The sequence below is a fragment of the Microtus oregoni genome, unplaced genomic scaffold, assembly GCF_018167655.1.
Source record: "Microtus oregoni isolate MIOR12 unplaced genomic scaffold, Mior012 000006F_ref0000085, whole genome shotgun sequence".
Taxonomy (NCBI): Eukaryota; Metazoa; Chordata; class Mammalia; order Rodentia; family Cricetidae; genus Microtus; species Microtus oregoni.
The window spans coordinates 28,535,600-28,562,676 of record NW_024543065.1 but is presented as its reverse complement, the minus strand read 5'-3'; the positions used below and the strand labels follow the sequence as shown (position 1 = coordinate 28,562,676).

Below are 27,077 nucleotides of genomic sequence, written 5' to 3'. Positions count from 1 at the left end.
AAAACCCTGGAGAGCCAAAGCTACCCTAAACACAAAGAACAATACAGAGGGATTGATTGCCTTTCCAGACCTGATGGTTCCTTAGAGAGCTGCAGCCGTAGAGTAATATGGGACTGGCGCAAAGCCGGACTTGTAGACAAATGGAAGAAGTTAGAAGAGCCAAGCATGAGTATGTAGAACTCCAGCCATCTCATACTCGAAAAGAGGCTAAAACACTGGAGAAAAAGAAAGCATCTTCAGCAAATGGCGCTGGGAAAAGCTGATGATCATGCAAAGACAAATGAAATTAGGAGCTGTGTCTGTCTCTCCACACAAAAGTTAACCCCAAGTGGATAAAAACAAAAATCTCCATATGAAACCTGAAACACTAAGATTGCTAGAAGAAAACAGGCAGTGCCCTAAGAGGTGACTGGAGAGGTGTGAAAAGGACTTCGTGAATTGGACTCCCTTAGCCCAGGAGTTAAGGTCAACAATTTAAACATATGTCACAGTATTTGTCTTTTTTCCTTCTGTTTTTTTGTTTTGTTTTGTTTTTGCCTTGCTTATAAGATACTGCACTTCAATATTATAAAAACAAATGAGCAAGAAGGTATGTTTGAAGGTGCTGACGAGCCGCAGGGATACATGAGAAGTATAATTTGCTGTGCCATAGCTGCTGCAAAGGAGTGGGCGGGTTTGGAAAGGCAGGCATGGTGAGATTAGGAAGTGTGTCTTTGTGTCTTTTGTCACGGGAGGGAGACTGAAGGGATGATCCCAGAGGCAGAGCTGCAGCTTCACACAGGAAACTGCAGGAGTTCAGTCCCACAGGACACCTCCCCTTTCTCTCTATGAAGAGGTGGGAGCCATTGTCTGAAAGTGAGTGGGGAAGGGTAGGTTAGTGTCAAGGGGGCTGAGAAGGTTCCAGAAGACCTCTGAGAGAGCCTATCTCGAAGTTCTTGACTGCATTGTTGCTATGTTGGTGTAGAGTTCATCTGTAGTACTAGGGATTGAACCCTTGGACTTGTGCACGCTAGGCTATTGCTCTGTTGCTGAGCTAGCTAGAACTCAGGGTTATGAAATTGCTTGAGCTCACCAACTATATTGTCCAGATTTTTTTGGAGTTAATTATTTTCTGTGCATGAGTGTTTGTCTGTCTGTACAGTTATCACACAATGCCTGATGTGTAAGGAGGTCAGAAGAGGGGGTGTTGAACCTCCTGGAAATAGATTAAATAGGTGGTTGTGTGCTGCCTGCCATGTGGGTGCTGAGAACCAACCAGTCTTCTGCAAGAGCTGCAAGTGCTCTTAACCGCTGAGCCATCTCTCCAGCCCCCCAACTCCACCATGTAATTTTTAGTTTTATTACAGTATGTTTTTATAGTAATTCTTTTTATTATTAGCTGATATTTATATATAATATTTATATCATATAGGTAGGTGTATATAAAAAAAATGCATCTATGGGGTTCAGGACAGTCAAGGTATAGAGGTCCACTGGAGGACCATGTTTCCTAAGGCTAAGGGAGGACTGTTGTATGTGACATCATTTGAGGGGTCTGTGAGAGGGCTCAGTGGTTATATCTGCTTGCTGCCAAGCTTCATGACTTGAGTTTGATCCTCAGGACTCACATGATGGACTGGGACCACAGACTCTCAACATATATGCTATGAAATGCACATGCCCCCTCCACCCATACACCTATAAATAAATAACTGCAATAAGAATTTAAACACTCTGCTTAACCTTGATTGGTAGAAGGTATCTAGGTCTTATTTTTATTTCTCTTTCTTTCTTTCTTTCTTTCTTTCTTTCTTTTTGATACAGGGTCTCTCACCAAGTAACATTGGCTATCCTGAAATCATGTAGACCATTGCTGGCCTCAAATTCAAAGAGATCAGTCTATCCTGAGTGGTGGGATTAAAGGCAAGCGCTACCACACCCAGCCTGGTATCTAGGTTTTAAATTAAGTTGTCAAAAGTTACCTATTTTGTTTATCAACTTTTGTGGTGGTGCTAGGGACTAAATGGAGGGCCATCCCCATTCTACCACATAGCTGCATCTCATCTTTTAGTTTTGTTTTGTTTTTTTTTTTTTTGGAGAAAAGGTTTCACTGTGTAGCTCAGGCTAACCTTGAGCCTCCAAGTGCTATGCATACCTAGCAGTATCTCCTTACCATTAAGGTACAGTGCAGGGCCTCAGTCCCAGCAGGCAGAGGCAGGCAGAGCTTTGTGATTTTTAAGGCTAGCATAGTCTACCTAGAGAGTTCCAGGCCAGCCAGGGAACTGTGAGACCCTGTCTCAAAAAGCAAAGCATACCCTTCCCCCTAAAACTTCACCAAACCAAACCCAAAATCAAGAATATTTAAGGAGAGGAGTAGGACGTGAATTTGGTCAAAATAAATGGTGTTAAATTTTCAAAGAATTAATAAAATATATAGAGCAATGTAGCACATGTAACATACAAAAATCTGACAGCGTTCTCTTTCTAAAATATATTGGATTCGTGAGTAGGAAATAAGAAATAAGTGCTCCTTCCTGCCTGTTTAAGTACTAACACGGAGTCCCAGTCATTACTCTGGCGAGAAAGTGTTCTGTCCTTGACCTGCTCATCCCATCCTCAGGGCCACATTATAGAAACTGAGCTCTTGTGCAGCTCTCTGCCCATCTTCGTTGTTTTTCTAACTTGAATTTTGTTTACTTAGTGGCTATTGTGTGTCATGTGAACAATGCTAGAGAAGCTATTCCAGGCGTGGTGGCTCACATCTTTAATCCTAAAACTGAAGATCTTTATGACTTTGAGGTCACCCTGGTCAACATAGCGAGTTCCAGGCCAGTCAAGGCTTTGCAGATTGTCTCAAAAGAAAAATCAGAAACCAACTGCAGCAAAAAAAATGTATCTGTGCAGAATGTGATGTTTAATAACTCTAGTTAACAAACACAGAATATTGCTTTTAAAAGATTTCTAAAATGCAGAATACCCTGAGAGATTATTAGGTTTTATGTTAGGTTCCAAACTTGACATTGTTCTAAAATTGTTTAAGAGTGTGTCCTTTTATTTTTAAAGCAAGCTGAGAATCTAGTTACATAATGTTTCACACAAAAAAGAAAGAAAGAAGGACTAAGAGATGTTGGCAGGAGTGGAAATCTATTTTTGGCTTAGACTTAACAGTGACTTGCAGGGAACAGGAAGCTATGCAGTTGTTGGAACCAAGGTGGAGATCTGTTTGCCTGTACCAGGGTGTGGCCCATATCAGGAGATAAAGTTAGTGGAGTTAGAACAAGTCCATGGGTTATAAAAACAGAAGCAAGAGCCTTGTGAATTGGATTCTGAGTTGAGCTTTCAGAATTTCCTTTTAAATCACATGTCTGGTTGCGAAGTATAGGCATTCTCCTGTCTCAGCTTCCCAAGTGCTGGTATACAAGTGTCTGCCACCATGTTAGCCATCTTAACTACTTTTATTACACAGCTCGGTGGCAATAAATGCTGACATAATTCTGTGTCTTACTCCTACCTGTCTCTTCATGTTACACAAATGGAGCTCTGTATTCCCAAACAATAATTCCTCACCTCCACTCTGCCCCGGCAATTATAGTTTATACTTCTCATTTGTTTACTCTGAGTACCTCATAGAAGTATTTTGTTTTTGTGTGACTAGCTTATTTTACAATACAATGTCCTCAAGATTTATCCATGCTGTAGTCTATCAAAAAAAAAAAAAAACCCTTCCTTTTCGAGGCTGGACAATATTTTGGCTTTGCAGACTTTCACACCAAGTTTTTTCTACTTTTGTATGTAATTGTCCCCTCAATGTTCTATATATAGCACAGCTGGGAACTTTATGTGTTTGATTATATGTAATTCTTTTCATGATAGAAAATTTGTAATTTGTTCTTAATTTGCAGCTTTTTTCAAGGAACAAACCTCCAAAGGGCCTCTATGTTTATGGAGATGTTGGTAAGTGTTGAATAAGTCCTGGGGGCCGGCAGGAGCTTCTTCTGCTTCCACTTGGGGACAATATATAGGATAAAAATACAACTATTAATCAATCTCAGATATTTTGCATTGGCATGGATTTTGGCATACTGATTTAATTTGGTTACACTGTATATATGTTTTTACTCTTGTTTAAAGGACTTTTATATATTGGTACAAATTTAAGGAAATTTTTGTTACAATACACTGTATGTATGCGTCTACTCTTGTTAGGATTTTTATATATTGATATCAATTTGAGCTTGTTTTTGTCATAATATATTGTATGAATGTTTCTACTCTTGTATAAGGTATGGTGTCTATGCAGTTAATTAAAAAATGTAAGGTAAAATTCTAGTTTTTAAAAGCTATTATGAACTATTTAGGATGATCAAGAAACACAGGTCAGTAGTTACTCATCTATAACGATTAAATATGTAGATATGCTAGGTATGTTTTCCACATCACATAGAGATATATTTTAGATAGATAGATGGTCTTCAAACCTTTCAAATACCTACAGAATATGGCATTTAAAATGTTTTGTTAACGTAGGGCTTTTCATGACAATTAGAAACATCTGCTCCTGGCAGTACCAATTTACTTCAAAGACAATGGGCATTGAAGAAACTCCTTATGGAGTTTGCTTTCAACATGGCAAGCCTAACTATTTGAGCAAGAAACTGTTCTTGCCTGGACTGGTTGACAGTGTGTTGTATTAACTGGACATATAGGACCCACAGGAAAGTGATCACTGAACTTTGCCAAAACAAAACAGTGACCTCAGCTTTCACCATGGCTTCCCCTAGGCTGTGGCTAGTGATGTGAGCATCACTGCCTCAGTCTGCATGAAGTGAGGTGAGATGACCTGCAGGAAGGTATCTGTGGCTGACTGCACAGTCAGGGTCTCAGTAGGGTGCTGTTGTCTCAGCCTACTTCTTTGTAAAATTAAGCTTGTATTTTTTGACTTTTTAATTTCCACACGGATTTTTATTCATAATCTAAGTCCTTAGAGTAATGACCTGGCTGTTGTTTTTACCTTCTCCCCCCACCAACAGGGTCTTACTCTGCTCCCTGCACTGGTCTCAGTTTTGTGGACGCAAGTGCTCCTCCTGCTTCAGCACCACCCTGCCCTGCAGCCTCCTTTAAATCAGTTTGGGCATTAGTGGTAGTACATTCTTGATCTCCTAGTTCTGTCCATGAGGCAGACTTGCCTTTCCTTAGCTGCTAGGCTGGTTGTGAGTTTTGAGGTGATGTTCCTTTTCCTTTACAGCAGGTGCTCAGCACTTCTCAGCCTCCTGCACCCTGGACTCTGCTCACATCCTCCTGCACCCGGGGCACTGCTTACTGCCTTCCGCACCCTGGGTGCTTCCCATCTGGCCCTGGCCAGCTCTTGTTCTTTGGGAGAGCATTGCACTTCCTGTACCTCCACTTTCATGTTCAGTCATTGCAAGCATCTGTTCTCTGTTGTTCCTATTACCGTAACCACTTAACTGAAAATGGAGGTGGTTGGTAGAGACTTCCGCAAAAGGGCTTGAAAAGCAAGACTTGTAAAGGTTGCTCCCATAGTCTAATTGAATGGAGATACAGTTTGAATAATGCGTCTGAGTTCTTGAAAAAGCTAGCCCTCGAACGAGATGCAGACCTTCAACCCCAACACTAGGAGGCCAAGGCTGCAGGAGTATGAGCTTTAGGCTATGTTGTAAGCCTTGTCTCAAAGAAAAATGAAATAATGAGGAGGAAGAGGGAGGGGGAGAGAGGGAAGGAATTATCTGGGATGCTCAGTGTAGGCTGGGTACATGCTGTTGGTTAAAATACCTTTATAGCAGAGGGGAAGAGATACAAACCTTGAACTAGGAAGTGAGATAACTTGGTGGCTAGAGTCAGTTTAGAATACTCAGAAAAGGGTAATAAGAAGTTAGCTTCTCGTTTTGAGGACTCAGCTAGAATAGCCTCAGAATGCCACCCCAAACTCATATTCTTTATCCATTTTAGACTTGAGAAATAGGTATTAAATCTAGCAAGGTTTCCTGGGAAGGGGGGCACCAGCTTCCTAGCACCCCATGCTACCACTTCCTATTTCTCCATTGCCTTGTGCTTGTTGGTGCCTGCTATATTATATTCTTATTCATAGATGGCTCGAGATGAGGGCCTTATATCCAGGAACCTTCACAGGGTTGGTATTTAAATTGATGGATTAATGTTGTAGTTCAACTATTTTTGTTAATTGTACTTAACTCATCGCATTCAGAGGCTGAAAGCTGTATGGTAATAATCTGAGCCTTTGCTCTTGGCTTGTAGCTGGTTCTGTTGCAAGCGCTTGACCAAAACACTGTCAAATCAAAAACCCATTCTCATCTCGAAGAGAATAAGACATGGTTTATTCTGGAGCTAAATGAGCAGCCAGGACTTAGAAACAGATTCAGGTTCTGCTAACACCAGATTCCACCATGGAAGTGCTGACATGAGATTCTAGTAGTCGCAGAACAAAGGAACTGCAAGTGACATTCATTGGTGGGTCCACAGGTCACAGCCAAGCAAGACAACTGCTGTAAGTTTGAGACAATGTCTGATAGCATTCTTAGGTTTTGGATTAGTGATCTGCTAATACGTTAAAGTTTTGACAGTCACAAGGATGTTAGGTCAGACGCAGGGTGGGCAATGAATGGCTTTCAGAGGGACTAAAGGAGCTGAGGCAATCTGTCTCTGGTTTGTAGCATTTTAACTCTCCATAATCTTGAAGTTTAGTCATTTGGCCTTATAGAATCTTAAACACAGGTCCAGCCTTTCCTCCTTCCCACCTTCTCTTCTTCCCTTTATTGGGTGGAGGAACGCCAGTACCTACTGCAGTGGTGCCAGCAGGGTTAATATTTATCTAGACTATTAGAAGAGAATGGAAGGACCTATAGTCCCTACCCGCAGCAGTCTGGCCCCGTCCTATGCTCACACCGAGCTCTAGAAGTTAGCAGAGATTAGAGCACCCTTGTGGGCCTTGGAGGGGTGGGGAGGACACCACTTCCTGCTGTCTGCAGGGGAAAGCTGTGAGAAGGAACCTCCAGGAGGGGTCTCCATTTTTTGACTTCCTAAGTCAGGGCTTGATCATCAGATGTCAAAGCTCTGGATTTTTCAAGTTAATTACTGGCAATACTCCTCTCTTGAAAAAACACCAGGTTTATGATTCTTAGAGACTGAAGCCACGTGGTGAACTTGGTAGAATTCAGTGTCTGGCTCCTTCCACTTTTTCCCCAAGGTCCTATGACCTTGTGCTCCTCACTCGGGACAGGTGTTTGCTGAGCATCTGCCCCGTGCCAGGCAGTGTCCTGCTTTTGGAGATGTAGCGACTAGATGGGCCAGCACTGCTCACTCAAGTCATTCCTAACTCCAGCCTCTCCCCATTTTCTTCAGCCTTCAAGTCCTGAAGCACAGCTCCCCTTTGTGCGGTGAGTCTGGCTACTCTAGGTCCCACACAGAAAGGGAATCATCTGATGTCAGGCCTTTCATGTCTGGCCTATTTTACTGAGCAAAAAATATCTTCAAGATTTATCTATATTGTCCCACACATCAGAATGTTTTCCCCTTTGTTTTTATGCTCCTCCCATTTTCAAACCAGTAGAGTTTAAAATAAACTTTATAGATACTAGTTTGGAGTGAGATAATTTGAAGAATTAATATCAAGAATAAACTAAAAATATTTTTGCAGTGGCCAAAAATATGCAGTCACACAAGAATTTTCTTCCTTTTAAGGGCGGAATAGTATTCCATTGCGTGTATATCTCACAGGTTGTCACCTATTTCTTTTTTATCAGTGGTGTTTTGAGTTCTTCTGTCTTCAGTTGTTGGGAATGATGCTACTGTTAACATTAACGTGTAGATCTTTGTTTACATTCCCACTTTCTGTCATTTTATACACCCCACAGTGGGGTTGCTAGCCAATGGTTGTATTATGTTTAATTTGGGGCCTGTCATACTGTTGCCAAGCAGTAGAGTGTGCCATTGGCAAGTGTTGCTGTTGTTTGGTTGTTTGAGATGGGATCTTATTTAATCTGAGCCAGCCTCAAACTCAGTATGTAGCTGAGACTGGCCTTGGAGTTCTGGGATTGTAGGTGTGTGCAATAGTGCCTCATGGTTGAGTACCACTATGCTCTGGGGTCTCTCGAAGGTTCCTCAGATACCTGTCTGGAGCCAAGGATGGAGATGACTTTGAAATCAGAGACTCGGACACCTATCAGAAAGCTGCCCTCACCCAAGTGGCAGACCGTGTGCAGTTTTCCACCATTGCTTTGTGCTTCCTCTCTCTTGTTCAGTTGAAATAGGGTTTAGTATTTTCCCCCAGTGTTTTCAGTGATTTATCTTTTGCTTTTTTGACTTCTTAATTATTTCCTTTCTCATATTTACCTTGGGTTTCCATTGCTGCCTTTTCTGAGTTTGTAGACTAAGACAAGTTTCTGTTGATTTTAAAGTGTTGCTCTTTAATATAAGTGTTTGAAGTTATGAAATTACCTCTCAGAGTTGCTTTGGCAGTGCTCATCAAATGTTGATATGCCTTGACTTTCATTTTGTTTGAAGCAGGATAGAAAGATAGAAGTTATGAGGGTATGGGAAGGGAAAGGAACCTTTCACTCTGGAGTCTGATCGAGGCCTCTGCCAGCTGAGGATCAAGAGCTCCAACACAATTAGCATTTGCTGTGCAGACTGCCTATGTAAAGATATTCTTTGCAATATAAGGACATTTTGCATAACAGTGCTAAGATAGCAAAGGAACATGTTTAAGGCCTGAACATATGTATCCTTTAGTGTGGCCCTGCTCCTGTCCGTGTATTTTCTCCTATAATTTTAGTTTACAGTTAGCATGCAATTCCTGTGATCTGAAGTGTTGCTTTGTTTGCTGTACTCCTGTTGACTCTGTGATCTAATGTAAAGTCCTCAGGCACCCTCTAAAGACAGCAAACTCCGGGGCTGGAGAAATGGCTCAGCGGTTAAGAGCATTGCCTGCTCTTCCAAAGGTCCTGAGTTCAGTTCCCAGCAACCACATGGTGGCTCACAACCATCTGTAATGGAGTCTGGTGCCCTCTTCTGACCTGCAGGCGTACACACAGACAGAATATTGTATACATAATAAATAAATATTTTTTTAAAAAAAGACAGCAAACTCCATCAAATCCTGTCTATGGCTATTATAAAGACAGTGCAATGAGGCTCTCCTCTGGGCAGTCCATGCCCATGCTCTCAGGCCTCGTGTTACTCTTTGTCTAAAATGTCTTAGTAAACTGCAGCTCTCCTTCTCCCTGGCTCATCCTCTGCATGGAGACAGTTGTGAGACTGGACAACAAATGTTACAACTACTTTTCCCAGGACTTGACCATTATCTCAATTTTTCAGGGTCCCCTGTGTATGCCATCACCCCTAGACAGTAGGAAGTAGTCTCTAGACTACAACACCCACGTTCCCAAGAGGTGGGGTGGGTGGTGTTTACATTTTAAGTCCATTTGACAGAGAGTTCATACAAATATCAAGTTCCAGTACATGTTCTTCACATTGTTGGTTAGATAACTTAGGAGCTTTGCTGGATCAGTGTTAGAGGCAGTAGAATTTTAGAGTTTACTGCTTTACTTTTTTTGGTAGCTGTCATGATTGAGAATCTGCTTATTCTAGCCAGAAGTACCATACTGAAGGTTTTGCAAAGAATCACTTTTCAATTTAAGTGAGCCTTTGAATGAAAAGTCTGACTGGGAATTGCATTTTTACACAAAAAGACCTGGCATTGAAATGGCATGGACTTGGGGGCTGGAGAGTTACCTCAGGGGCTAAGAGCACTTGTTGATCTTGGAGAGGACCCGGCTTCAATTCCCAGCACTTACATGACAGCTCATAACCATCAGTAATTCCAGTCACAGGAAGAATCCAACACTCTCTTCTAGCCTCCAAGAGTACTGCATGCATGTGGATTATTGACATACATGTAGGTAAAACAATCACACACAAACATTTAAAAAAGAATGAGGGAGGGAGGGAAGAAAGGAAGGAAAGTTATGGGCTTAATGTCTCCTCAAGTAGAAAAAAGCCCAAAAATGAGTCTGTGTCTTCCTGTTTGTTAAGCCGCCTTTGAATTTGAGTAATTATATCCCCTACTTCGATGTGTGTGTGTGTGTGTGTGTGTGTGTGTGTGTGTGTTTTGGTGGGGGGGATTGGAGACAGGACGCTTACGTGCAGGTTTGGCTTGCTGATGGCTGCTGGGGTGTGGACTAAGTGTGGATACTGCTACAGTCCCCCCAGTACTGGGTTCCCAAGTGCTAGGTTCTTGGGTGCTAGGTTTTCTGTAAGAGAGCAATGTTTTTGTGTGAATGCCTGTGCTCAGGTGACTGACATTCAGCTGCTAGTTGCAATCATAGCAAGTAACCTTTTTAAGTGTTGAAAACTAGATAATTTAATTCTAAAGATTGATTATGAGTTTCTGAAGTAGGGCTCATTTTGAAAAGCATGGTCTCAGCTTTAAATAAGACAAAGTATTATAACTGACCATTTTCCTCTGACTTTATTCCTTAACTTTTCCCCTCTTTAAAATCTATTTGTATCTATTATTTGTTGTAAGAGGTCACTTATTTATTCTTGGCTGCTTAGCCCCTAAATAATCACACAGAAACCATATTATTTGCAATACTGTTTGGCCAATAGCCTAAGCGTATTTCTGTCTAACACATATCTTAAATTAACCCATCTCCATTAGTCTGTGTTTCTCCATGCTGCTGTGGCTTACCAGATAAAGTTCTGGTGTCTGTCTATAGCAGGGCTACATGGCTTCTCCTGACTCTGCCTTCTTTCTCCCAGCATTCATTTTAGTTTCCCCCGCCTACCTAAGTTTGGCCTTTCTATAGGCCAAAGCAGTTTCTTTATTCATTAATCAATAAAAGCAACACATATACAAAAGGATTTCCTACACCAATTTATTATGTGTGCCTATGGTATGTGTGTGGGCAGGGATGGGGTGGGGAATGGGATTAAATGTTAGTCAGGGCAGGCTTACACAGCACGCACTTCACCTGCTGAGCTGCCCATCAGCCAGCCACCTTCTTTCCATATTCTTACTTGTAATTTCTGAATTTCCCATAGTTTCTAATATATAGTAATGCCAATAGATTAATTTATTCTTGTGTCTTTCATATGAAAAGCTGGAAGAACAGCCTAGAAATCATGCTAGGTTATGAGCATACCTCTCAGTGTTGACTAAAAGCAGGATTATGACCACAAAGGGAGTATCAGTCTTTAAGAGCCTGTTCAGCAGGCAAAGTATGCACCTCTCTGACCCAGCAGAGCAGTCGCCTCTAGCTTCCCAGGAAGAGCGCGTCTCATTATCTCAAAGCTAATGAACAATCATTAGTGCAATCAGCACATGCCGTTTAATGGTATTCTTAAATTTTTTTATTTTTATTTTCAAGGTACAGGGAAAACAATGGTGATGGACATGTTTTATGCTTATGTGGAGATGAAGAGGAAAAAACGGGTCCACTTTCATGGCTTCATGCTAGATGTGCACAAAAGTAAGTCAGTGACCCCAAGCAGCCAAGGGTTTTTCAGAGTGACCACAACAAAGTTGTTTTCTTTTCTGGTGGTTGAACAGATAAGCCATAAAACAATCAGGCTTTTGCTTGAAGTAAAATTCTTTTTGGTATCTTTTGCTTTGCAGTATGTGGAAAATGAGACTTCATCTTGAGGTCGTTCTTAAGATCAGTTCAGTGCTAGGGGGGAGGTTTGCTGGAAGAGGTTAACCCACACCTGCTTTAGGAAGTCCCTTAGATTAGGTTCCTACTGTGTTCCTATCATCTCGTAGGTTTGCTGGAAGAGGTTAACCCACACCTGCTTTAGGAAGTCCCTTAGATTAGGTTCCTACTGTGTTCCTATCTTGTAGGTTTGCTGGAAGAGGTTAACCCACACCTGCTTTAGGAAGACCCTTAGATTAGGTTCCTACTGTGTTCCTATCTCGTAGGCACTCAGACTGTATTTACATGTAGATTTTATAGCTTTCCTTATAGATCTTTTCTTTTTGAAAATTTTATTATTTATTTATTTACTTATTTATTTCTGAGACATGCTTTCTCTGTGTAGCCCTGGCTCTCCTGGAATTCTAGCTGTAGACCAGGCTGGCCTTGAACTCAGAGATCTGCCTGCCTCTGCTTCCCGAGTGCACTACCATACCAGGTTTCTTGTTTCTTTTATGAGACAGTCAGATGTAGTTCCTGATCCTTCAGCATCATTTTCCACTGGTGGGATTCCCGTGGGTTCCATATTGCCTATCTCTTGGTGTTTGTAGCTTATTTTCTGCACAGTTTGCCTGTCGTTCACTCCTTCCTAGAGTGGGAACATTGCCTTCCCCAGTACATTCAGTGTTTAGTGTAAATACAGTGAATAGGCAGGAATGGTCTGAATGTCTTGGGATGGAGACAAGAGAGCATTCTGATTGGATCTGCTAGACAAGATGCACATGTACTTCACAGGTGATTTCCTGCCTCCACACTCATCACTTAAACCCAGGACCAGTTCCAGTTTGCTGATGCATTTAGCTATCACTGTTACCCTTGCAGTGACTCAGCAGTGAGAGGAAGTGGCCGTGAATTCCCCTTATGGTTTTAAGACTGTCATATTTGGATAATTTATTTTGAAGTGAGAAAACGCAATGCCTTTTAATAATCAGATTGTGATGACTGAACTCCGTTTCATGTGGAGTTTAAATTTAGTTTTTATGTCCAAATTAAGATTTATTCAGAGATTAAAAATATGTTCTAGTTCCTTAAAATGTTCTATTAATGTAATATTTTGTCTGTTTTATTTCCTATATCTAAGGAATACATCGCCTTAAACAGAGCTTACCAAAAAGGAAGGCAGGATTCATGGCTAAGTCATATGACCCCATAGCTCCCATAGCGGACGAAATCAGCCAAGAAGCTTGTCTCCTCTGCTTTGATGAATTTCAGGTAAAGCTGGGTTTTTCTTTTTTGTTAGATTTAGATTTCTTTTTAGAATTTCACATTATGTGTGCATGCGCGCATGCACATGCATGGGGTTGTCTATGAGTGTGGGTGCTCACCAAGGCCAGAGGCATTGGGGCCTCTGGAATTGTATTTGCAGGTGGTTCTGGGCTGCCTGGGTTCGGGGAATGTGACTCAGTGTTCCACAATGGCACTAGGCACTCTGAGCATCTGAGCCCCGAGTGGAGATTTCATAGCTATAGAATGGCACACTGAACAAAGTCTGGATGTTTAAATTTTGCTCCTGGTTTTTCGTTATTTTATGAATTGATTTCACATATTTTCTGTTACTACTTCAATTTTACTGTCTGGTTTAGAGTTTCACAAGCCATGGTCTTCTCAAGATAAATTGGTCCCTGAGAAAAGATTGTTGGGCCATAGTGCTTTAAGATCTGTTTATTATTCATTCACCTTTAAGTGTGTGTGTGTGTGCGCGCACGCGCGCGCACACATGCATGCATCTGTGTGGATGTGCATATGGGTGACTCTGGAGGCCAGATGAGGGCGGCAGAGCCCCCAGAACTGTAGTTACAGGTAGCTGTGGTGCTGGGAACTGAATGTGAGTTCTCTACAGGAGCACCCAGAGCTCTCAGCCACTCAGCCGTCCCACCAGCCCTGGGGTCCTGTTGTAAGTGATAGCAAGGAGAAGGAGGAGAAAGAGGAGGAGGGGAGATGAAAATGATAATCATAAAAAGAAGAAATGGAATGGAGAGTCTATGAGGCACGGGAAGCCTGAAATAGTAACTTATTGTAAGAGAAGTTTGCTGACTTGTAAGTTACAGTGAATGGCACGTGTCTCCCTTCTTCTCCACCAGATATTGCACAGTGTAAAATTGTGTGCTACATGAGCTTCCCTGTACTGTGTGTATGCAGATGGTCACTAAGGCCAGGGGGCACCAGATCCTCTGGGACTGGAGGCATAGGCCGTTGTGAGTGACTCAGTGTATGTGATGAGAAATGAACCTGGCCCTCTGCAGTAATGTTAAGCACTCCTAACCACTGAGCCATCTCTTCAGTCCCTAAATTTTATATTTCTTTTAATTTTAGGTATATGAGTAGTTTATCTGCCTGTATGCCTGTGCACCATGTGTCTGCATTGCCCACAGAGACCCAAAGAGGGCATCATATCACCTGGGACTGGAGTCACAGACAGTTGTGAACTGCCATATGGGTGCTGGTATCACTGGGTGTTCTTGAAGAGCAGCCAGTGCTCTTAACCCCTGAGCCATCTCTCTAGCCCTGTATTTGTTTTTATATCAACATGGTTATAGATTTTTTGTTGTTTTTGATTGATTAAGGAAGGATCCCATGGAAGTTCCCCGAACCATAATGTTCCACCAATAATGCTGGCTGTCTGAGTACTTGCCATTAAATTCACGTTTGAGAGGGGAGGAGGAATCAAGAATAAATGTCTATCTGTATTGCTAATGCTTGAACAAGCCCAGGCCCCCAGAGTCCCGGGGAACAGAGGGTTCCTGTAACATGTTAAGTGTCTTAGTTACTTTTCTATTGCTGTGGAGAGAGACTAGGACCAGGACAACTTATAGGCGAGAGAGTTTGTTCGGGGCTTGGCTACAGTTTGAGAGGTTTAACCCATGATCCTTATGACAGGGAGCATAGCTGCAGGCAAGCATGATGTTGGAGCAGTAGCTGAGAGTTGGGCTTTTTAAAACCTCAAAACCCGCCCCTAATGGCACACTTCCTACAACAAGGTCACACCTCCTGATCCTTCCTAAACAGCTCTACCAACTGGGGGACTCAGTGTTCAAACTCTGAGCCTATGGGAGCCATTCTCATCCAAACCCCCACACTGAGTGAGACAGGCTCGTAAAGAATCTTGCCTGCTAACACATACAGCGGAGGTGTGTGTCATCACCTGCCTCATCCGAACTTGGTTTGATAGTTATCCCAGTTGCCTGACCTCTTGTCGCCGGACCTTTCCTGTTTCACCGCTAAACAGACTATGCCTGTCTCTAGGTAGCGAATCTGCAGGCTTGTCAGCACCCTTGGACCTATGTTTCTTATGAATTTACTCTATCTAGGGAAACACTTGTATGGGGATCCTGTCAGACCAGAGCACCTCTTTGTCTCTAGCTGTTCAGGCCCCACTTATTTAGACACTGTATTTCCAAAGGAAAGACTTCAAATATATTTCATTTTTCATAAACTGAAACCTTTGATGGTTGAGGTCTTGTCTCATGGCATCTCTCCCGTTGTCCCAGTCAAGGTTTGAAGTTTTTCTTTAATGATGCTCTCTCCTAAATAGTACAGTTTTATACACACCTTATTCACAGTTCACGACCTTACTTACTTATCTATTTTGAGACAGGGTCTCTGGGGAGCTCTGGCTGGCTTGGGACCCTATATAGATCAGGCTGACCTCAGACTCACAGAGACCTATCTGCAATACTGGCCTCCTGAGTACTGGGAGACAAGGAGGGCCTCACCATAGCCTGCCATTTATTTATTTTAGATTTGATTTATTGCATTTTATCTGTATAGGTATTTTGCCTGCATGTGTGTCTATGTATGTACCACATGTATGCTTGGTGCCCTCAGACGTAGAAGAGGCTGTCAAATTCCTTGGAACTGGAGTTAAAGATTAGCATCAGCTGTCATGTGGGTGCTGGAAATCAAACCCAGGTTTTCTGGAAGAGCAGCCAATGCTCACTCAACCACTGAGCCATCTCTCCAGCCTTTTTTTTTTTTAAAGATTTATTTTCACTTTGACTATGAGCAATTGTTTGCCTGCATGAATTGAAGTTCACTGCAGATGTACCTGGTGCTTTCAGAGGGCACCAGATCCCCAGGAACTGCAGTTACAGATGGCTGTGAGCTGCCTTGTGAATGCTGGGAACCAATCCTAGGTCCTCTGCAAGAGCAGCAAGTGCTCGTAGTTGCTCAGCCATCTCTCCAGGCCCTGTCCACAGCTTTAGATGCACTCTTGTTCTTTTCTGTGTCTAACTGGACTTAATTCTTCTTCTTGGCTCTACTTGCTCCGACTTTTGCTCTGATTTCTCACTATAAGCCTGGCATCAAGCAGCAAACATTCCACCATTGATGCCTTGTTATGTTGGGCTCCCCCCACCAATTGAAAAGTCCATTGCTTTTGAATTCAGTCTCCTTTAAAACCTTTAGGCCATAAGCAGACCAAGCCACATTCTTTGCCAGAATATAACACAAATGGTTTCTAGCCCACCTCCCGACCGAGTCCTTTTTGTCTGAAACCTCACGAGCACTCTTTCTTGTCCATATCTTGGCATTCTGGTTTTCCATATTCCTGCCATAGTGGTCCGTCAAGCTTTGCCTGCCGCCTTCCTCGCTTAAGCATCACTACGCTTGTGTATAAAGCAGCTCTCGAGAAAAGCCAGCATTTTAGATCCCAAAGACTCAAACCTCGGCCACATTATCTCCTGTAAATATCATGAATTATCTCATCATTTGAATTGTTAATAGATGAAATGATCTGATTATTTAATTTATATTATTTATGCATTAATATGATTTTTCTCCTTTGTTTTCTTACTAGGTTAGTCTTTCATGAACTGTTGAGATATTGCTTATTTATCTATTGGCTATTCCATCCCATCTATTGTGTATACTCTTTATCTTTTTTGTTCATTTTGATGCTGGAGACTGGACCTAGAGACCTCTTACACACTGGACAAGGCATCTAACATGGAGCTGCATCTCAGCTCCTTATGTATACTCTCTGATGTTGGCTCCTGTCTCCTGGGTGCTTTCTGTGTGCCTGTGTGTTTGTGCTGTTTGTTTTGGTTTTGGTTTGCTTTGCATCAAGGCCCCTCTATAGAGCCCTGACTGTCCTGGAATTTGCTTTGCAGACCAGGCTGGGCTCTTAACTCACATCCATTTGCCTCTGCTGTCTGAGTGCTGGGATTTAAGGTGTGTTCCACCATGTCTGGCCTCTATATTTTGTCTTTTTTAAAAAAAGAAATATTTATTTTAAGTTTTAATTTTGTACATGTGTGCACATAAGTGTGGGTGTTTGCGAACTCAGGAGAAGACAAGGATTCCCTGGAGCTAGAGTTGTAGGCAGCTATGGGCTACCCGACGTGGGTTCCGGGAACTGAGCTAGGGTCCTCTGGAAGAACAAGAATTACTCTTGACCACCAATCCCAATGCCTTTGTTCTTAAACACTGTACTGTGACATCTATCCTTCCATTTGCAACCAAGATTCTATATAATAATGCATTACTAATATGGAATTATAGGAGCATATATACTATACATAGGTAATAAACCCTAGTTAGCATTTCTCGAGAGTTTAACTATGTCTTATTAAAGTTTTGCAACTATGTATTATTGCTGCTTTCATTATATTGATGAGAAAATGAAGAGTCAGAGAGGTTACATAATTCAGCTGCGGTTTTAACCCAGTATCCTTGCTCTGACTCAGCAGCTAGGTTATGTGTCTTCTTTAGTACACAAAGTCTTGTGTTATGTGGTTAACTATCTGGCTATAGAGGAAGGTGGGGTTTGGGTTGTTTAATAACAGGACCTAAAAGTTATTCTTAAGCCTAGTATAATCAATCCTTGCTGAATTTATGAGAAATGAATCTTTAGATGCTTTATCCTTAGTGACAGTGTATCTGAAACTGCCACCCCACTCTTAAAATTGAATCATGCTATTAGTCTGGCTGGTTTTGCTGTTTGTTATTGGACTTTAGAGTGGTGGTAATGAATATAATAATGTTTATTTTATAGGGAGATGAACGGGAATTATTGCTCCTTAGAAGCAAGGACATACTCCTTCTATCTGTGCTCGTGGGTTTAAGGGGTTTTTAAGGTCCCACTTTGGAAGCATTTAGTTCACGCTCTTCATCATCATTACCAATGTGATATCTCAGATACACTTCTTTGGTCGAGGAATATGTCTACATAGGGCTTTGTTTTTGTTTTTCTCTTAAATGTGCTCTAGTGACTGAAATAAAAGAATACCTTGTTCTTAAGGCTTTCTTTTAAATCTTTTTTGTATCTTTGAATATTTATGTTACCTGCTAAACCACTTGTGATTCTGAAAACATCAGAATACCGAGGGAAGACATGTCTTACTAGTTAGTATTTAAAAAGCATTTCGATAAGCAGAATGCTGTGTAAAATTCTCCTCCATGAAGTATCACTATCACTCACAGATACTATTTGCCATTTTCATAAAGCAGGAGCACTATTAAAAACGGCTAGTAAAAGTAGATGCTTGTTGTTGTGCTAACACTAATTACTGATAATGCATGCTTGTATTTGTCACTCATTCCATGGCACTGTACCAATCAGCGGGTGACGGAGACTCAAGCACTTATACATGTAAATGAATTACTTTTCCCCCTTTTTTTATTTAAGTGAGTCACGGTGGAAGGCAACTCTAGGTCATAAAGATCTCTTCTCTTTAATGCTAATGAAATGTCTCCACTCTGTGCTCGCAGACTACCCTTATTGGTAATCTGTAGCCTTGTCTTTTGTTCCGGATGGTAATGAAATGCTGGATGCTGAACACCCCAGCTCTCCAAGAATGTGGGGCCAATTGTCTTCTGTTCGCTTATACTGTAAAATTACTGTTCCCCGGCAAAGCCGGACAAGTGCGGGGCCAAGATCAAAGAGTCTGCATTGGCATCCAGCTGCACCGAGTGACTCCTGCTTTAGTAATTAGCCATAGCTTCTCCAAGTTAATTTTCTCAGCTAGCACAAAAACATCCCATAATGTAAAAACAGCCAAGTGGAACCCGACCACAAGCCTTGACTGTTCCCATCCATTTCTGGGTTAAGCTTTTGCAGTGTATCGGCTGAATATTTCACTCCAAACCTCAGGGCACAAAGGCTATTTTTTCATTTTTTGTTCCAGAGACCATTATGGAAATAGTCAAAGCACTGCCTTCGTTCTCTAATATCGAGTAGCATTTCATCGCTTTTCTGTTTAAAGGAAATATATGGAGAGGCTAGCACTGGCTTTAAAATCTCATTTAAAAAGGGCAGTTGCTACTGGATTTTGCAAGCTCCTTCTGTCCCCTCATCAGAAATGCCACTGGTGTTTAGGCATTTGAAAAGGAATTCTCTATGAATGTTTTTGTGGAAGCAAAATTTGTCCCTGGTCCTGAGCTCCCAGCGAACGCCACCAGCGCGGCTTCTCTTTTCTGTCGTCGGTGAATGCTTGAGGCTCGGGAGTCTTTTGAGTAGAGGGCATTTCAGGAGTTTCTCCTAGTTAATGTTTTTAAGCCTTTGCTTGAAACAAAAAGACCCCTTTCCTCCAGCCGTACCCCTTGTGGTTTTGATCTGTTCAGGTAGGAAGGAAACCTTACACAGCCTCAGTAAGGTCCTGGCCATAAAGAGAGCAGCAGGTTAGACTGTGAGGGTCAGTTTTGACTGGCTGTGTTATAATGGGTCAAGTGGTAACTTGGAGTTTCTTAATCAAACAGGAAGATTTCGGTGAGTTTCCGTATCCTCTAACAGGGAAGATAAGAATATGGTGAGTTAGTGAGCACGCCTAAGGCAAATTTTACTGAGATTCTTTGATATGTGCCGGTACGGTCAAAGCCCTTTTATGCCAGGCCGGGTGTTCTGAGCGCTGTTGCCACTCCGCGGCTACAGTGGCCAGTGTGTCTTCAGCCGCACTCAGGTTGTGTGCGGAGTTTCCCTCTCTCAATTGCTGATTTGTGAACTGTAAAAGCCCCCCTTTTAAAAAGTTGCCATCAAGTGGACTCTTTGATTATGAATTTGAACAAGAAATCATTCGAGAAGAGCTGAGTAGCTGCGTTCTCCTTTGCCCGGCACGGTTTTGCCTGCCCTGTGCTGTGGTTTAGTTGCAGGGCGCATTTCTGGCTTTGCCAGAGGTTATTGTTTCAAAGCACTGCATTAGCTGTCCTTGGGAGGGACACATTTATTTATTTCATTTTTTTTTTTTTTTTTAGCAGGAATATTTGTGTTTGCAAGGTTAGCAGAGGCTGGCGTGCTGGAAGTGACTGCAGTGTGCCTTTGGATTATTCATGGACAGTAATAGAAGGCACTTAAAAAGAACAATGAAATTGCTTATTTCTGTGATGGGCCATCTGTTGAATTGTTTTGTGCAACAATCGCACAATAGTATCTATGTCATATCATTCTATTTTCAACAGCAGCTGATTCTGTCTCACTGGCTACTTGTCCTTATTTCTAGCGTCCCATGACCATTACGAGTCACCTTTCCGGGGACCTTCGCCAGAAAGGTATTAGGAATTGCAAACAGCCCGTGTATTTCAATGCTGCTGTTCTTGCTCCCCACCTCTCTGTGCGTGTGGTGGAGGGGGATACCGGGTGGCAGTATAAGCAGAGAGTTGGTTGTGTTCTAATTAATTGGATGTCCTAAATGTTTCGGACCGTTTTCTCTGCTTTCCACGTGTAGTTGATAGAGAAGTTAGCACAGAACATTTGATAATTTGGGTGGAGATGATTGATTAGCAGCGAAGGAAGTGTGAAGGAAAAGACTGTTTGATGGCCTTTCATGCTTTTAATTATCTACTCTTCATGACGATAATTAGAATTTTCCTCCTGGAATTCACTTCCATCTTAAAAAAAAAAAAGAGCCATTAGCAAATTCGTTGGAGCAGAAGTGAAATTAAGATAAAACAAATGTGTTGTTGTCCGCAGGTCACTGACATCGCCGACGCCATGATTCTGAAACAGCTTTTTGAAAATCTGTTCAAAAACGGGGTCGTCGTTGTGGCAACATCTAACAGACCCCCGGAAGGTAAACAAACAACGTGCTCTCTCCACCCAATTAGGTGGGGGCTCAAGACGCTTTCGAAACCCCATATTTCTGGAGTGATTTTCTTGTGTTTGTCAGTCTGATGACTTCACCTACCCTTGGTTTTATAATAAGCTTAGTCTGAAAAATCAGTCTGAATTTGTATTTAAGAAAAAGTTTTGTAGTCAACTGAGGTCATTTGCTCCCCATGTTGGATACCGTCCCCCCAACGCCAGACACATGATATCTACCTATGGCAATGAAAATATTTCTAGCTGATTTTTATGCCATAAAAGAAAGTTCAATGAAATGAAAAACTCTTAATTAAATTTTTGAAAAAGATGAAGCTCACTTCCATGAGTAGTTTTTTTTTAACTACTTCACTTAATTTATCATTTCTAAAAAGGCACTTGTGGCTTATTAGGAAAGTATTTAAGAATTAAAATACAAGTAGTAGTTAGACACAAAAGTAACACATTTAAAATCCTGTAATTTTTTTAACTCAGCATGTGGTCAGTTAAAGGTGAGGAATTCAAAATAATGTTTCGCAGGGGACTGTCAAGGCCTTGTTCATAGGGGCCAGGACTTGCCTCGCTGACAGCACAACCCAGACCCCTCACCTCCAGGTGCTTCCTTTGTCCTTTCTCTCTATTCTGTCATATGGTGGAGTAGCAGGAGTTGGGGACTGCAGGTCTTGCTGCTGTCCCGCCGCACACCCCTCTGCATGCTGACCATCCTCCTGCAGAGCATCTGAGCCTGTTGGGACCCATGCTGCACCTGCTGCTGTCCCTCCACACCTGTCCCCTGCATGCTGTCCCTCCACACCTGCCCCCTGCTACTGTCCCGCCACACCTATCCCCTGCATGCTGTCCCTCCACACCTGTCCCCTGCATGCTGTCCCTCCACACCTGCCCCCTGCATGCTGTCCCTCCACACCTGTCCCCTGCTGCTGTCCCGCCACACCTATCCCCTGCATGCTGTCCCTCCACACCTGTCCCCTGCTGCTGTCCCGCCACACCTACCCCCTGCATGCTGTCCCTCCACACCTGTCCCCTGCATGCTGTCCCTCCACACCTATCCCCTGCATGCTGTCCCTCCACACCTGTCCCCTGCTGCTGTCCCGCCACACCTATCCCCTGCATGCTGTCCCTCCACACCTGTCCCCTGCTGCTGTCCCGCCACACCTACCCCCTGCATGCTGTCCCTCCACACCTGCCCCCTGCTGCTGTCCCTCCACACCTGCCCCCTGCTGCTGTCCCTCCACACCTGCCCCCTGCATGCTGTCCCTCCACACCTGCCCCCTGCTGCTGTCCCTCCACACCTGTCCCCTGCTGCTGTCCCGCCACACCTATCCCCTGCATGCTGTCCCTCCACACCTGCCCCCTGCATGCTGTCCCTCCACACCTGCCCCCTGCTGCTGTCCCTCTACACCTGCCCCCTGCATGCTGTCCCTCCACACCTGCCCCCTGCTGCTGTCCCTCCACACCTGTCCCCTGCTGCTGTCCCGCCACACCTATCCCCTGCATGCTGTCCCTCCACACCTGTCCCCTGCTGCTGTCCCGCCACACCTACCCCCTGCATGCTGTCCCTCCACACCTGCCCCCTGCATGCTGTCCCTCCACACCTGTCCTCTGCATGCTGTCCCGCCACACCTGTCCCCTGCATGATGGCCATCCTCCTATGGAGCAGCTGAGCCTGTTGGGACCAGTGCTGCACCTGCTGCTGTTGGTGCCTTTGCTTGATGTTGAGGCAGAATAGCACTGGACTTTGTTCTCCTGACAGTGCTTGGCATGGTACCAGCAGAGGGCAAAAAGCTGTCTGCAGATGAGCCATCCACCATTGGTTTCCGTTTGCAGCCTTTGGCGTACTGCACAACCCTCTTCATCTTCTGGCAGGAAGGCAGGGAACCGTTGGCATTGCAATACTGGCAGACATGTACCAGAGACTGCATGCAGCCTTGGATGCTCAGGCAGCCACAGTCTCCTGGTCTCAGTGTGGCTGTTGCTTGCTGGTTGTTGCTGTCATCATCCAGGCCAAGGCCTAGTTTCTCCATTTTTGGTCATGATTTTTAGTGTTATAGTAGGTGATACACAGGTCATAATCCTCAGTGCCCCACAATTTCTCCATGATGCCAAATTCAATTTCCTCAACTGTTACCAGGTGCAGGAAGCCATATTTATAAGTATTAAAGCTCAGATGGAAAGGGATCCCGGTAGTTGGGAGCCAAGGGATACTGAGTGCTACAGCTCATGTGGAAGAGTATTCTGGCAGCTGGGAGCCAGCAATAGCACAGATCTCAGTAAGCATAGCATCTTACAGCCCTGCTCTAGGGAAAGGTTTCTCCAATGTAACAGCTCTGCTCCAGCAGGAGAGGGCTTCCCCAGCGAAGTTACAGTTAGGCGGGTTCCAGGAGTATAACAACTCCCCTCTGCTAGGGGAAGGTTTTCCCAGTGAAAGTGTGACAGCCCTGCTTTGCTTCACTCCTCCATCTCCCACTTAGATGGCCCAGATGATCCAATTTCTCAGAGTGCCTCTGTTGCAGTTTCCTCTGAGTCTTACATTCAGAACATCCTCAAGACTACTGGTTGAGATTATCCGGCCTCAGAGAATACTCTAGTCAGGACTTGACCATAATCCTCAATTTTCTTTGGGTTTCCATAAGATTTTCAGCACCCCCAATCAAGAGGAAGTAGCCTAGAAAACTACACCCACATTCCCAAAAAAAACAGATTATGGATGTTTGTCTTTGTTTAGAGTGTTGATTACAAGTTGTTATGGATAATGGTCAGGAAAAAGGCTAAACAAAGGAGGTTAGATTCAGAGTTCTTGTTTTGAAAAGAGAAAAAGGGAAAATGCTGTGGGATAATCTCTTGTACACTGAAAAAATTTGTCACTCATATTAGTTTAATAGAATATTTATTGGCCAGTAGCCAGGCAAGAAGTATAGGTGGAGCAAGCAGATTAAGAGAATTCTGGGAAGAGGAAAGGCAGGGAATCAGTCACCAGCCAGACATGGAGGAAGCAATATTAGAATGCTGAGGAAAGGTACTAAGCCACGTAGCTAAACATAGACAAGAATTATGAGTTAATTTAAGTTGTAAAAGCTAGTTAATAAGAAGCCTGAGCTAATAGGCCAAACAGTTTATAATTAATAAAAGTCTTGTGTGTTTCTTTGGGACTGAATGACTACAGGACTGGGTGGTACAGAAATTTCCGTTTGTAACATGGCATTAATGCCTCTCTTTATTTGATGCATTTATTGTGTTTTTGGGTCATTGTCTGCCCTCTTCCAGAATGATGCAGCTTTCTGAGGGCCTGGATATACACACACACACACACACACACACACACACACACATATATACATATATATATGTATATATATATATATATATATATATATATATATATATATATATATATAAAATCTGGGTGTGTGGGTATGCTCTATGCACTGTCAGAGTGCCTAGCACACAGGTAGATCTCAGTATGAGGGCTCAGAATGTGCATGTATATTTCTTCAAGGATCTCTGGTTGCAGCGGAGAATAGATTGTGTGGATGAGTTTTTGAGACTGGGAGTAAGGACCGAGAAGGCTTTTGCAGCAGTGCTTAGGGGAGGTGATGGGGCAGTGATAGGAAATGGTCAGCTGCTGTTTTTATTATAGGCAGAGACAACAGGACTTGCAGATGGACCAGGTCTTGGGGATGGAAAAACAGAGACCAAACAAGCAGTCTACCACTGAGCTATCTCCCCATCTTTCACGAGCTTTTATTCTTTTTTTTTTTAATGAAATTGCTGATGAGACACTGTCTAAAAGAAAAGAAGAGAAAAGATAAACAGTGGGAGGTGTTGGTGGACTGTTGGGAAGGACTTGTTGGAAGAGGTGTGTCATGGGGGGTGGACTCTGAGGTTTCAAAAGCCCACAGCAAACCCAGAGTCTCTCTTTGCCTGCTGCCTGTGGATCAGGATGTAAAACTCTCAGCTACTGCTCCAGGACCATGTCTGGCTACACACCACTGTACTTCCTGCCATGATGATAATGGACTAAACCTCTGAAACTGTAATAAACCCTCAATTAAATGTTTTCCTTTATAAGAGGTGCTGGAGAGGTGGCTCAGAGGTTAAGAGCACTGACTGCTCTTCCAGAGGACCCAGGTTCAATTCCTAGCACCCACATGGCAGTTCATAACTGTCTGTGACTCCAGTTTCAGGGGATTCAGCACTTTCACAAGACAGACATGCAGGCAAAATATGAATGCACATGAATTAAAAATAAATAAATTATTATTTTTTTTTTAAAAAAAAGAGTTACTGGGCTGGAGAGATGGCTCAGTGGTTAAGAGCATTGCCTGCTCTTCCAAAGGTCCTGAGTTCAATTCCCAGCAACCACATGGTGGCTCACAACCATCTGTAATGAGGTCTGGTGCCCTCTTCTGGCCTGCAGACATACACACAGACAGAATATTGTATGCATAATAAATAAATAAATATTTTTTTTTTTTAAAAAAGAGTTACTGTAGTCATGGTGTCTCTTCACAGCAACAGAGCACTAGTTAAGACAAGAATAATACAGAAAGACACATGATGTGGACCTACAGCCTCCACACATATATGTACTCTGGTGCACATTCATTCCCTCCCCCATTTATATGCAGCTAACACTACACACACACATAAATACCAGATCAACTAAGTGAAAATGGTGTTTGTCTCTACTATAGCTGACTTGACAATGTGATCAGGATTGTCTTCGCACAATGACAAAGCTATGCCCATAAGTAGGGAGGCGCTAGAATGATCTAGGAGGTTCTGTAGCAAATACTGTTGAAGGAAAAGTAGTGCTTGGTAGGGCTAGAAAGGAGAGCAGTGTCTTGAAGGAGCTCAAAGACCCTAGCAGTTCTGGTGTGGTAAAGCAAGGCAGACAGGCACAAGGAGAGGCCGAGGGACACTTTGGAGCACAGATGTTGCAGGCATGAACAAGGTCCCAGGGCTGTCAGAAAGTGTGCAGAACTTGAGCTGGAGTTCGCCTTTGGAGAAGACAAAAGTTGAACGCTTAGACACTCAGCGTTGCAACACAGCTGGACACTAGTTAACTGAGCCCTAGAGTATCTCCCATTAGCAGGGTGGACAGAAATCATCTTCATAGGCTATTTTTAAAAAAAAAAAAAAAAAAAAAATATATATATATATATATATATATATATATATATATATATATATATATATTTGAGACAAGTTTCTCTGTGTAGCCTTGGCTGTCCTGGAACTTGTTCTGTAGACCAGATTGGCCTTGAACTGTATCTGCGAGCCCTATTGTAAGAGATAATGTAAGACCCTGGAGCTTGCCGCAAGCTGGACTGGCAGAGTCCCAGTGGGAAAGACTGCCTTCTTGTAACCTGAAGGAGGGGTTTCTGGGTGGAGCGTAGGAATGTGGTGGACCCAGGTAGATGTGTTCGGAAGTGACTGTAGACTAGAGGCAAGAAGTGGCTATGTCTTGTTCCCAGACAATGGTTCTCTAGTGGGGACTGTGTGGCTTGGAGGAGATTTAGCAGTGTCTGACTGTTCTACCCAAGAGCATGCATTGGCAGGCAGCAGCGCTGAGGCTGGGACACTTGCCAGGGACATTGTTAGTGCAGAGCCATTCTCCATGCAGGAAGCACATGGACAAACATGTCAGGATGCATAGAATGAGGAACCTGGGATAGGGTGACGGCAGTGGATCTGTGGGGAACCACTAGAAAATGAACCATAGAATTCTCATGGTTTATGTGCTAAGATGAAGTTTTTCTGTTTACATAATATTCCAAGTTTTTCTAGTTTCACGATATTCAGCAGGAAAAAAAATAGTAAGAATTAATTGGATGGTGACCCAAAGAGTTAGCAGTTCAGTAGATCAAACTAGTTAGAGATTCAAAATTAACTTAATGATTAAACTTGAGAACTCTGTTCAAAAAATAGGAAGACAGTGTTAAAGGAATGTAGACTGTGTAAGCTGAGCGGTTGTTCCTCATTGTCAACGTAATTTGGAGCACTGAAAAGGAAGCAGCCCCAAGACTGAACCCAGGGTGGTACACAGGAGGTTAGAATTTCTGCTTTTGACTTTTAAAAACTTAAAAAAATATTATTTTATGCATATGAATAATTTGATTGCATGTATGTCTGTCTGTACACCACATGCATGCCTCGTGCCATTGGAGGCCAGTGGATCCCCTAGAACTGGAGTTACAGATAGTTGTGAGCCGCCATGTGGGTGCTGGGAACCCAGCTGCACCCAGCCTGAATACTCTGCAAGAGCAGCCAGTTAAGAGCCGGTGCTCTTAACCACTGAGCTATCTTTCTAGCCCCTGAACTTTTCCTTTAACATTAAAAAA

General features: G+C 43.0%; 1 protein-coding gene across 3 annotated transcripts in view; it reads left to right on the top strand.

Annotated features, from left to right (window-relative positions):
* Nucleotides 1-27,077, top strand: part of Afg1l (AFG1 like ATPase) — a 158,974-nt gene that overhangs the window by 31,451 nt on the left and 100,446 nt on the right. For 2 of the 3 annotated variants that reach the window (XM_041654714.1, XM_041654713.1), the window contains exons 3-6: nucleotides 3,882-3,933; nucleotides 11,385-11,486; nucleotides 12,787-12,917; nucleotides 20,608-20,707. In XM_041654714.1, coding sequence (XP_041510648.1) covers nucleotides 3,882-3,933; nucleotides 11,385-11,486; nucleotides 12,787-12,917; nucleotides 20,608-20,707 — 385 coding nt within the window. The remainder of the gene's footprint in view (nucleotides 1-3,881; nucleotides 3,934-11,384; nucleotides 11,487-12,786; nucleotides 12,918-20,607; nucleotides 20,708-27,077) is intronic. The other variant, XM_041654715.1, reaches the window with a different exon arrangement.